The sequence below is a fragment of the Pelophylax lessonae genome, assembly GCF_965119305.1.
Source record: "Pelophylax lessonae genome assembly, chromosome: 1".
Taxonomy (NCBI): Eukaryota; Metazoa; Chordata; class Amphibia; order Anura; family Ranidae; genus Pelophylax; species Pelophylax lessonae.
The window spans coordinates 430,469,640-430,482,943 of NC_138768.1; the positions used below are offsets into that span (position 1 = coordinate 430,469,640).

The window sequence follows — 13,304 nt, forward strand, 5'->3', positions numbered from 1 at the left end:
CGATGAAGTCCAATGACAGAACCTCCCATGGAGTTTGGGGTATTGGTAGACTGCATAGTAGGCCGGATGGTCTCGTAGTGTCAATTTTGGACCTGGCACAGACATTGCATGAAGAGACGAATTTTTGTATAGATGTTTTCATGTCAGGCCACCAGAATTGCCGAGAAATCAAATTGAAAGTCTTTGTCATACCCATATGTCCTGCCATAGGCACATCATGCGATAATTCCAAGATCTTGGTGCGTAGGGTAGGTGGTATGTAAAGTTTGTCGTTGTAGTAGAGGAAGCCTTCTGCATCGGTATTTAGTTGTGGTGGGGGTGAATCCAACCTTATACCATGCAGAACCTCTTCCTTCAAGGAACGGACAACTCCAATAAAGTTTGTGAGGTATTATAGGAACGGAAGGAATTTCAAAGTAATTTTCTTCAGTTAGTCGTGATAGTGCATCCGCCTTTTTGTTCTTATCTGCAGGTGTGTAGGTCACTAGGAAGTTAAACCTTAGAAAGAATAGTGACCATCGTACCTGTCGATGCGAGAGAGTTTTGCTAGTCTGAAGATATTGGAGGTTTTTATGGTCCGTGTATATAATTGTTGGTAATTGGGTGCCTTCGAGTAAATGTCGCCAATTCTCCAGAGCCAATTTTATAGCAAGCAGTTCCTTCTCACCCACGGGGTAATTTATCTCGGGACTGCTCAGGGATTTAGAAAAAAAGGCGACTGGATGAAGTGGTGAAGTGGGGGTAGGTCGTTGGGAGAGTATTGCTCCTACTGCCAGGTTTGACGCATCTACCTCCAGAATGTATTGGAGGGATGGGTCTGGATGGCGTAATATGGGAGCGGAAGTAAACCTTGTCTTTAACAAGTGGAAAGCCTTATTTGCTTCTTCTGACCATTTAAATGGTATTTTTATGCTAGTGAGCTGTGTGAGGGGTCTCACAATAGCAGAAAAGTTTTTTATGAACTTCCTGTAGAAATTTGAAAATCCCAGGAATCGCTGTAGCGCCTTGCGTGTAGTTGGTGTAGGCCAATCCTGAATGCAGGATATTTTACTCATGTCCATCTCGATTCCTGTTTTGGATATGAAGTAGCCTAGAAAGAGTACCTCATCTTTATGGAACAAGCATTTCTTCAGCTTCACATAAAGATTATGTGCAAGCAATCTCGATAATACAAGTCTTACATGTCTTATGTGTTCAGACAGGGTACGTGAATATATAAGTATATCGTCCAGATATACCACAACACAGACATCTAGTAAGTCTTTAAAAATATCGTTTATAAATCGTTGGAAAACTGCAGGGGCATTGCATAGGCCGAATGGCATCACAAGATACTCGAACAATCCGTATCTAGTTCTGAACGCAGTCTTCCACTCGTGTCCATCATGGATTCGAATGAGATTGTATGCTCCTTTCAGGTCTAATTTTGAAAAATAGGTAGCTCCACGCACCTGCTCAATGAGCTCAGGGATAAGTGGTAGAGGATAGCGATCTTTTATTGTGATAGCATTCAATTTCCTGTAGTCGATGATAGGTCTGAGACTTGAATCTTTATTGCGAACAAAAAAGAGTCCTGCTGCTGTGGAAGAAGTGGAAGGTCTAATAAAACCTTTTTCCAAGTTCTCATCCAAATAGGTTTTGAGATGGGCAAGTTCATCCTGTGAAAGAGGATAAACATGACCGAACGGCAATTTGCTATTTGGGAGTAGATCAATGCTACAATCATAGTCTCGATGAGGAGGTAATGCTTGAGCATTTTTCTCAAGAAAAAACTCAGAAAGATCCTGATAACATAGTGGTGCAATCTCATCTGTCACCACAGACAGAATCTTCCCGGAAAACGGGAGGTTACACGTTTCCTCGCAATAACAAGAAGGGAAGGTCAAGGACCGTTTCTTCCAATCTATGGTTGGTTGGTGTGTGTGCAACCAGGGAAGTCCCAACACAATGGGAAAGTGGGGTGATGGTATTAAATCGAAGGTAGAAGTCTCCCTATGAGACTCGTTAATAGTGACTAGAAGTGCTTGTGTCTGATCGGTGATCGGACCAGAGGATAACGGAACACCGGTAATAAGACTTACTGAGACAGGTTTGAGTTTAGAAATAATAGGAATTTTATTTAAAGCAGCAAAACATATATCCATATAATTTCCACAAGATCCTGTGTCAATCATGGCCTTAGTAGTAATCCTGTTCTGGTCCCACTGTAATGTCAAAAAAACAGAAATGTAGGGGTTAGTGAATGAAGTTGTCAATCCTCCTAGAGAGACATGTGAACACTCATCCTTCTTTTTGTTGACTAGGGGACAGACGTTTATCTTGTGATCCGGGGATGCACAGTACAAGCAGAGATTTTCATTTCGTCTTTTGGCTTTTTCCATAGTTGATAGCGGTGGGCGTATGGTTCCTATCTCCATAGGAACGGGGTCAACGGCCAGACTCCGAGAGGAAACGGATAATGGCATTCCCATCTTTTCAGCCTTTCTTTCTCGTAGTCTTCTATCTATGGTAATACTGAGTTGTATTAATGCATCCAGGGTTTTTGGCAGATCCGCTCGGGCGAGCTCGTCCTTAACGGCTTCTGATAGGCCAAGCCTAAATTGGGTTTTCAGAGATGCATCATGCCATTCTGAATCAAGGGTCCATCTCTTGAACTCTGCGACAAAGTCTTCTACAGGCCTCCTTCCTTGTTTCAAGGATCTTAACTGAAGATCAGCAGTACTCTGCCTATTGGGGTCATCATATAGGCTAGTGAGCTCTGCCAGGAACAAGGCATAGGAGTTGAGAAGCTGGTCGTTTTTCTCAAAAAGAGAATCTGCCCAGGCTCGAGGATCGCTTGATAGGTAAGAAATAATAGTACAAACCTTAATGTGATCAGTAAGGTAGATACGAGGTTTTAGCAAAAAAAGTAACTCACATGCGTTTTTAAATTCGCGAAATTTTTTGCGATCGCCTGTAAATACCAAAGGGGGATTTATCTTGGGTTCAGGGGACTGAGCAGAGGTAAGTTGTGTCAGTCTAATTACCTGCTGCGACAGAGCCTGATTGTCTTCTTTTAATTCAGCAAGTGCGTGTATTAACGCAGATACTTGCTGTTTTAATTGTGTCACCTGAGTGGCTATTTCTGCTGAATCCATTTTTTAGGTTCGTTCAATCTGTAACGCTCCTGCGTTTCTTATATGGTGTGGATTTTCAGCTGCAGAAATAGTTCCACGTCAGTTGTCATGTAAGAGATATGCTGAGATACCATTCCCAACCTCAATGACTCATCATGTGTGGAAGGTCTTATTTCAGCCAGTAAATACACACAATTAGCAAGCTGGTTCCTAGAGTGACTTTATATATGTGGTAACACAATGATGAAGGTTTGAGGGATAGGTTGAGTGGAGGTGGTAGGTGATAGACACTTGAAGGTGAGAAAGTAGCAGATGGATGCAGGAAGGTTTAACAATGTTGTATGATAGCAGATGATAGAATAGCAGGTGGACATACAAAAGAGATCAACCCAGTGCAGAAAAGTAGCAGTAGTCTCAAGAGCTAGCAATCTAGTTTATGCAGATGTGATAAACAGTCTCTACTATGCAGAGCTAGATAGTGTAAGCTTAGTATAAGTTTATAGAGAATTCCCCTGTGGGGTACTTAGCACTATTAGCGATACAGCCGAAGGGTGGTTCAGGAGAGGCGGATGATCCAGTAGCGGGATACAGGGATCAGCGCAGCGAGGTTCCGTCAGCGAAGTAAGCTTGCAAGCATGGAAGCTTCAAGCAAGGTTAGCATCCAGATAAGGGTGTTTGAACGAACACATGTGAGTGAGAGCCGACGCCTTAAATAGCCATCTAGTCCGGCGCTGAGTGATGACAGCTCCAGTCTTAAAGGTGTATGCGCACCTTTCCAAAAGTAAATGGTAGGGCGCATACACTTGTGGAAAGTGTAATTTAGGGTACCAAAGGTACCGGAACATTACAGCCGCAAGGCGGACCATGTCTAGGGAGGCCTCCCCCAAAAAAGCCGCCGCCAGCCGCAGCTCATGTACTGGCGAATTTCTTGCGACTTCTTCCGACACGCTTCTGAGCGTTGTGTCCACACTGTCTGTCCACACCTCCATTGCTTTAGACAGGGCTGCGAGAGCCAATGCTGGCTTGCATGCCATTTCTGCTGACACATAGATGCGCTTGAGGTCTGAATCAATGCGTCTCTCAAGGCCATCCTTAAAGGTGACTGTGTCTTCAAGCGGAAGGGTGACATGACGCACCAGACGCATCAGTGCTGCATCCACCAGAGGTGCAGATTCCAGGTGTTTAACCTCTTCTGTTTTAAACGGGTACATTTTATTCACTTTGGAGAGTAGAGAGTTTTTTCTCTCTGTGCAGCCCCATTCGTCTGTAATGATTTCGCCGACCTCCCCTAACAGGGGAAAGAAAGGGCGTTACTTCTTGAGGTGCTTAAAATACCTCTTCTGTTTAGAGGGTGACTCTACCGGCTCATCCCACTTCAGGGCTTCCTTCACAGCTTTGACCAAGGAGGGAACCATGGCAAAGTCAAAACCCGCACCAGGGTCGTCTGCTTCAAGCTCACCCTCAGAGTAGTCAGATGAGGAGTGACTGTGCTGGGAAGGCCCAGGGATATGAATATTTTCACCAGCCGGAGGACTCGCCATCCTGGGGGAGGAAGTTCCAGCACGAGCAGGATCCAAGGTTTTTAAGGACTCCTTAACTACTCGCCTGACCAGCGACTCCATCTGCTGGTTGCTGTCTTCCCTTTCGTTTGCAGCATGTGCAAAACAGGGCTCACAGAGCGACTTTCCATCAGGCACCTGTGCCCCACATCCCCAGCAGGATCTTTTGTCAGAGTGGTGGTGTCCTGAAGTAGCTCCAGACTCTTCACCATGTCGCCTAGAGGACGACCGATGGCGCCTGGAACTTGATGATGAATGCCGCGTTTGCGTCCTGGGAGGATCTTGATCTTCACGGGCTGAGTGACGTCTTTCAGACCTAGAAGGGAAAGAAAATAAAGACTCAACAGAACAGCAGAAAAACCCCCAAACATTACAGGGATGGGAATAAAACCAATCTTACCTGTAATGTAAGGGCTGGCCACCAGGGGGCGGTGAGACATCCGTATCACTTTAGGAAAACTGCAAGAGATCATGAATGAGTGACATGCAGAATGCAGGCAGGAAGCCTATTCAGCATAATCACAGCCATCTCTCACCTTTAAAAGATTCCTGCAGAGCACGGGGAAGCCACTGGAAACACTGCTGAACAAACCCACAAACAGCTGAAACTGATAGCTATTTGAATTTGCTGCTGGAATGATGTCACCGCCCCCTCCCCCCACCTGTGCAAACCAAGCCTCGATTCAGATCGAGCCTGGAAGGCACCGCCCCCCCACCTGTGTGAACCAAGCCTCGATTCAGATCAAGCCTGGAAGGCACCAGGAAGCTGTGGAACGGAGGGGAAGGACGTGGAATGGAACGCCGTGCATCCCACAGCCAAACTAGACCCCAGGGAGAGATAAGTAACAAACAACGGGAGAATATACACAAACAAACTGCTGCCATAGAATGTAAAGCAGGGTACATCACCACTTCCACGACCAGACCTTGGACCATACGGACACCGCGGCTGCACACACAATGGGGCATATTAATGGGCCTCCTGCTAATAGCTGGGACGATTGGCCAAATGTTGCTCTGCCTGCCATTGGCCAGGTTTGTAAGCTCTTCTGACAACTGACTCCACGCCCGTGTCCTACCCTGCTAATAGCTAGGGCGTGCTGGACATGAAGGGGCCACCGCCGGATCCGACGTGCAGACTGCCAGGCCTGAATCGGGAATCTTCATGAGGTAAGATTTGACCATAATCCTTTCAGGAGGAGGACAAAAAAGGAACACGGCCTCTGGCACGGAGTAAAAATTTATGGTAGTAGGGTCCTATGAGGTAGGAGGAGGCGGGACTAACCCACACGTAAGCTGCCATGGAGTCTGTCAGGAAAGGTGAAGGCTACAAGAAGATCAGCAAAACTTTATTTATCAGTCAGAATACTTTAGCAAAAGTAATAGCAAAAATTTTAACAAAGATTGATCTGTAACCATCTTACAGAGACGTCCAGGCCGTCCATGGAAGTTAATACCTCAACAGGTGCGTTTTCTGATGAGAAGGGTTGAAGAAAATCGCCCTGCAAGTTCCCTAGAAAGCCAACCTGGGGTGATTGTTTCTCATGGCACAATATGGCATACACTACAGAGGAATGGTATGCATTAGTGTCATCCACAAAAGGAAGCCTTTCCTAAAGTCCATGCACAAAAAAGCCTGCCTAGAATTTGCCAGGGCCCATGCCCAGAAGACGACTACTGGGACTCTGTGCTCTGGAGTGATGAGACCAAGATAAATGTTTTTGGAATTGATGTCTTCAAAACTGTATGGCATCGCAAAAGTTAGGAGTACAAAGAAAAATGCATGGTGCCTACAGTGAAACATGGTGGTGGCAGTGTCCTTCTGTGGGGCTGCATGAGTGCTGCTGGTGTCGGGGAGCTGCATTTCATTGATGATATCATTTGTTCACAGATGTACTGCTCTATATTGAAAGAGAAGATGCTACCATCACTGAAATTGCCCTTGGTTGTCATGCACTTTTCCAACATGACAATGATCCAAAACACACATTTAGGACTGCTGTTGCATTTCTGAAGAAGAACAGGAGGAAGATGATTCAGCGGCCAAGTACTGTATGTCTCCTGATCTGAACCAAATCGAACACCTATGGGGATTTCTGAAGAAACAAGTTGAGCATCACTTTCCATCCAGCATCCAGGCTCTAAAACAGGTAGTTCATGAAGAATGAAAAAAGATAGATGTTGCAATATGTCGCCAACTTTTTCATTCCATGCCTTGAAGACTTGGTGCTGTCCTTACAAATCATTAAGGTTAGACAAAATACTAGATGTAGTAGTTTTCGCTGTGGAGTGTAATTATTTTTGCATCAACTAATTTGAGTAAAACTGAAGATTTTGTATTCTAAGCAGTGGCGGCCCGTGCATAGGGGGCGCCAGGGCGCCGCCCCCCCCTACCCCTAAAGAAAAGAAAAAAAACAAGAAGAAAAAAAAAACAAACAAACAAAGTTTTGAAAAAAAAAAATTACAAAACGAACAAATAAAGTTTTGAAAAAAAAAATTGTGTTCGCCGCTACCCCGGCCTATGTGGTGGCTATGGGGGGGGGGGGTGGGGTTTACGACCCAGAAGGGCGCCGATTGGCTGCCTTCTGGGGGCGTAACCTGAGCGCAAGTCATTGCGCTTGGGCATCCCCACTTTCCTGATATCCTGGCTGTGATTGGTCCAGTCTCCAGCCTCCAGGACATCCGATCGTGACGTCACAATGGGGGCGGTGCCGGTGCGTGCGTCCGTCACTCACCGTCACCGCCGCTCGGAGGACCGCCTCCGCAGAAGAGGACGAACGGATCAAGGAGGGGAGAACCCGCCGCCGCCAGGTAAGTGTAGATTGAAGGTAGCTGACTGTGGCACTCTGCAATCATTGGAGGACAATGCTGACTGTGGCACTCTGCAATCATTGGGGGGACAATGCTGACTGTGGCACTCTGCAATCATTGGGGTACAATGCTGACTGTGGCACTCTGCAATCATTGGGGTACAATGCTGTGGGCACTCTCAATCATTGGGGACAATGCTGACTGTGGCACTCTGCAATCATTGGGGTACAATGCTGTGGGCACTCTGCAATCATTGGGGTACAATGCTGTGGCACTCTGCAATCATTGGGGTACAATGCTGTGGCACTCTGCAATCATTGGGGGACAATGCTGTGGGCACTCTGCAATCATTGGGGTACAATGCTGTGGGCACTCTGCAATCATTGGGGTACAATTCTGTGGCACTCTGCAATCATTGGGGTACAATGCTGTGGGCACTCTGCAATCATTGGGGTACAATGCTGTGGGCACTCTGCAATCATTGGGGACAATGCTGTGGCGCTCTGCAGTGATTGGGGACAATGCTGTGGCGCTCTGCATTGAAAGGGGCACGCACGCTGAACTCTGCATTGATGGGGGCACAGCACATTGTTCATTGCATTGAAGGGGGCACAGCACAGTTGCATTGAAGGGGGCACAGCACAGTTGCATTGAAGGGGGCACACACGCTGAACTCTGCATTGTGGGGGCACAGCACAGTGTTCATTGCATTGAAGGGGGCACAGCACAGTGTTCATTGCATTGAAGGGGGCACAGCACAGTGTTTATTGCATTGAAGGGGTCACAGCACATTGTTCATTGCATTGAAGGGGTCACAGCACAGTGTTTATTGCATTGAAGGGGGGCACAGCACAGTGTTTATTGCATTGAAGGGGTCACAGCACACTGTTCATTGCATTGAAGGGGTCACAGCACAGTGTTTATTGCATTGAAGGGGGGCACAGCACAGTGTTTATTGCATTGAAGGGGGCACAGCACAGTGTTTATTGCATTGAAGGGGGCACAGCACATTGTTCATTGCATTGAAGGGGTCACAGCACAGTGTTTGTTGCATTGAAGGGGGCACAGCACAGTGTTTATTGCATTGAAGGGGGCACAGCACAGTGTTTATTGCATTGAAGGGGGCACAGCACAGTGTTTATTGCATTGAAGGGGGCACAGCACAGTGTTTATTGAATTGAAGGGGGCACAGCACAGTGTTTATTGCATTGAAGGGGTCACAGCACAGTGTTTATTGCATTGAAGGGGTCACAGCACAGTGTTTATTGCATTGAAGGGGTCACAGCACAGTGTTTATTGCATTGAAGGGGGCACAGCACAGTGTTTATTGCATTGAAAGGGTCACAGCACAGTGTTCATTGCATTGAAGGGGGCACAGTACAGTGTTCATTGCATTGAAGGGGGTACGCATGCTGGTCTCGACATTGAAAGGGGGCACAGCACAGTGTTCATTGCATTGAAGGGGGCACAGCACAGTGTTCATTGCATTGAAGGGGGCACGCACGCTGATCTCTGCATTAAAGGGGGCATATACCATCTCCTGTACCATGACCTGTGCCATGCCTATACCATATCTGTGCCATGCCTATACCATCTCCTGTACCATCACCTATGCCATGCCTGTACCATCACCTGTGCCATGCCTGTACCATGACTTCAAAGTCACGCAATTTTTTACTGCGTTTTTTGTCGCGAAGCAATACCTATTACATTTTTCTTTTTGCGCCCCCCCAAAAATTTTGAGCACCAGCCGCCACTGATTCTAAGTTACATTATTAGCCTTACTTTCATGTAATGGAGCTAAGCAAATGTTCTATAAAACTCAGTTTTGTAAAATAGTTCTTGTTCTCTGAAATTGTTCTTGTGTTCATTGAGATATTGAGTCAAATCTTACTTTGCAAAAGGGTAGTATTCATTTATACTGAGCACTGTATTTATCAAAAAAGACAGCTTTTACTGCATATGCCAAAATGGATTATGTAAGCTGCGACCATTGTGGGGGTGTTTTGTAGGGGAAAAAAAAAAGGCTTAAGGTTTAAATTCAGTTTATTTCTTGCTACTACCATAACCAACCTGTTGTTTATACCTGTAGTACGGCCCAGAAACTATAGTGCACATTTTTTTTTTTTTTTTTTAATCCTACCTTATAGACACTGAAGCTAACTTACACTGATGCTAATTTAAAAAGGGCATTTTTTTAAAAATCCTTTCTAAAATATACTGATCCTGACCTGGCAGCGCATATTTGGCTGGGGAATTTTTTTTTCCAAATAACTTGCTTCCATACAGTGTAAAATTAGGCAGCAGTGGAACAGGTTTAATCAGGGATAATAAGCCTAAGGCTCCATGTACACTGGACGCTGGAAATGGTCGTTTAGGAGCAGTTGGGCGTTTTTTTCAGAAGCCCCTGAACGCAGCTCCATGTTATCTTATCTGTCCATGTACAGATGGTCGTTTACAGTCATTTGCAGGCAGTTGCGTTCAGGGACTTTGTTTAGAACGCAATTATTTGCGTTCGAACGTGTGTTTCCCGGCATTTGAAACGCAAAAACGCGACCGACACTCCACCCAAAACTCCCCCCACCCCCCAAAAAAAACCCTCCACCCTCCCTCCCCTCAGAATTATCGAGCCAAAATAAAAATGTTTTGGGGGGTTTACACAATCCTTTATTTTTAAAGTAGTGTTCACAAACAACTATTCAAATTCAAACATTATACTTCTTTTATTAAAATTCAAACAGAAAAATACTGAAAAATAGAAAAGCGATAACAAACTAGATACAAAACTAGATATGTGAATCCTGCCAGGGCAAGCTACCATCTGGTGAAACAAAATAATCTGCAAACTGATTTCAAATTGACAGAACTCTAACACTGGAGCGCAGGTCCAGGAACTGAAGGTTCTGGGCAGGGTTTGGAGGTGCAGGCTCAGTGTATCCTCTCTCTTTGTCAATCACAAAATTATGTAGAACACAGCAGGCGAGAACTACTTTAATAGCGTTTTCTACATCCAGTTGCATTGCAGATAGGAGTACCCTCCACTTAGCTGCACATATTCTGAATGCACACTCTACAACTCGTCTTGCACGGCAGAGTCTATAGTTAAAAATCTTTTCACTATGGCTAAGTCCTTGTCCACCATAGGGCCTCATTATGTTTTCTGCAAGGCCGAATGCCTCATCAGCAACAATGACCAATGGAAGGCTAGGCTCTGTTGTACGTGGAAGAGGCCTCCATCCAGGAATCCCAAAACGGCCTTCATATAGGCGACGCCCCATGGCAGATTCACGAAAGATTCTGGAATCCCCCTGACTCCCATAGGCTCCAACATCCACACATATGAAGCGTGAATGAGCATCCACCAATCCCAGGAGTACGATTGAGAAATATTTTTTGTAATTAAAATACAGCGAACCAGATTTGGGTGGCTTCTTTACTCTTACGTGCTTTCCGTCCAGAGCTCCGATGCAATTTGGAAAGTCGGTTTTGATCAAAAATTCATTCATTATTTCTTCCCACATCTGTTCTGTTGGCACTGGCATTACATCTCCATGTAGCTCCTCCCACAATGCCAAGCAGGTTTCACGTGCCACTTTTGCAACTGTTGCAACACCCATCATGAAATAATGGTGTAGGGATGCGAATGATTGGCCTGTGGCCAGAAACCTAAAAATTATAAAAAAAATAATCATTACATATACAGCATTTACATAAACAGCATATATACAGCATATATAGGGGAGGGGGAAATATATACACATACCTGAGAGTCACCAAGAGACGTTCCTCTGGTGACACACTCTTCCTCATGTTGATATCCATGCGAGTTAGACGGGGTCGCAGACTTTCCAGGAGATCATCAAAAGTGGCAGTCGTCATCCTCGTAAAAAAATTGAAAAATTTCCCGGGATAATGACGCAGCTGGGCATACATATTAGCAAAATATCCTATAGACATTCGTTCGGCCATCAATGGATGAGTCCAGTAGCGGCGGCGAACTCTGCTCTCACGCAATTTCCTTTGTCTTTGGAGCCTCAGCAACTGCAAAATCAGGAGCATTTCCGCACACATACTCATGTCTGGATCCATCGTGAAAAAACACAGCAAAAAAATCAGCTTTCTAGAAACACACTGCTCTCTGTGCCACTGCTCACTCTACTCCGACTCTTCTATCACATGTAAATTGCTCAAAAACACATTTCTGTTGCATTGTGGGTGCTTGGGAGGGTCTGGGAGGGTCTCCTGATGTGTTTTGCAAAAAACGCCTCTGAACGCGAACGCCGCTAAACGCGCCTGAACGCGTCCGAACGCGGCATGGCAAACGCGGCACAACGGGCGTTTTTTCCGGCGTTCAAGTTCCAGCGTTCAAATTACTTTTACAAACGTCTCATGTACATGGACCCTAACTTGTGCATGCCTAACTTTTATTTTATCTATGGAGATTGAGGGGGTGCGGTGAATGTGAGTGATATAATGTGAGGTGATTTAAGTGCATGCTATTTTTGCTCTGAGTTTTTTTATCTTTCAAATGATGCAGTGCTGTGCTGCGAACAAAAGAACAGATGGTAAGTGAATGCTGTGCTTTAGCCCCCGTTCACACTGGGGCGACAGGTTGCCGTAGGTCGCCTTCCATAGAGAAGCTGCGGACCCGTTCTAATAGGAGCGACACAAGTGGCTCCGACTTAGAAAAAGGGTCCGGAGCTTCTTTGGGGCGACCCAGAGCGACCTGCATAGACTTCAATGTCCGAGGTCGCGGTGCGAGCAGCGCGCCGCGACCTATGAGGTCGCCCCGGCAAGTAGCGTCGCCCCAGTGTGAACGGGGCCTAAAAATCCTAAACTTAAAAAAGTTCTTATCAACAGAAAATAAAAATAAAAAAAATGTAAATAAATAAAAACCCCAAAATACCACCTCTGAAACAAAAAGAGTTTACCCTTAAAAACAAGGCCCTATCAACAAAAACTAAACGATAAGATCACCTTTCTTAACATGTCACATGTTCCACCCATATTTAGGGTGTAACATATATAACATGTTCAGCATCAGACCCCCCTCTCTCATTCCCCCCTCTCCCATTCCCCCCTCCTTGACCTTTGACCCTTACACTGACACTGACCAAGATCAAGCCTTTATCTAGCTATTTTTTTCTTTATTTTTTTAATACTATTATGATTTTTTTAAACGCTTGAATTTTTATATCTTTCTCCCCTGCAAGGATAGAAAGATACAATTGGATTGATTCGCTAAAACCAGAGAGTGCAAAATCTGGTGCAGCTGTGCATGGTAGCCAATCAGCTTCTAACTTCAGCTTGTTCAATTCAGCCTTGACCAAAAAAAACAAAACCGAACTGGAGCTGATTGGCTACCATGCACAGCTGTACCAGGAGTTCATGGGTCCCGATCGTTAGTACGAGACCTGGGGCTCTCGGTGAGATCCGGATCTCTCTGCTGGGAGTGCGCAGTGGAGTATGCTCCCAGCACAAACACAAGAACACATATATGCGCACCCAGGTTTAAAGCTCACCTCCTGGACACCGCATATATGTGTTACAGTGTCGTTATGGGGTTAAGGCATTGTACACTTTCAAATGTTTTTGTTGATTTACAGTAACTAGGTATTAGTGCAGTTATATTCCCTGCGTCGTTTGTTTGCCTTACCTGTAATGACGAGCTCACATGTTGTGGCTGCAGTTTAGTGTCACGCTGAACATGTATGCATTCACCTAGCTTGTCGCTATTGTCCAGGTACAGGTAACATCTTGTTCTGGGACACAATCCATGCCTCACCATTTTCTCTGCATTGCATCAATGTGGAAGTGC

General features: G+C 45.4%; 1 protein-coding gene across 1 annotated transcript; it reads right to left on the minus strand.

The window, feature by feature from the left end:
* Positions 1-10,338: 10,338 nt before the first annotated feature.
* LOC309546712 (uncharacterized protein) lies at positions 10,339-11,575 on the minus strand (the record flags this gene model as incomplete). Its single annotated transcript, XM_082246418.1, has 2 exons — positions 10,339-11,152; positions 11,250-11,575. 2 exons carry the CDS (start codon positions 11,573-11,575, stop codon positions 10,339-10,341), a joined length of 1,140 nt encoding a protein of 379 aa, XP_082102544.1.
* Positions 11,576-13,304: the final 1,729 nt, after the last annotated feature.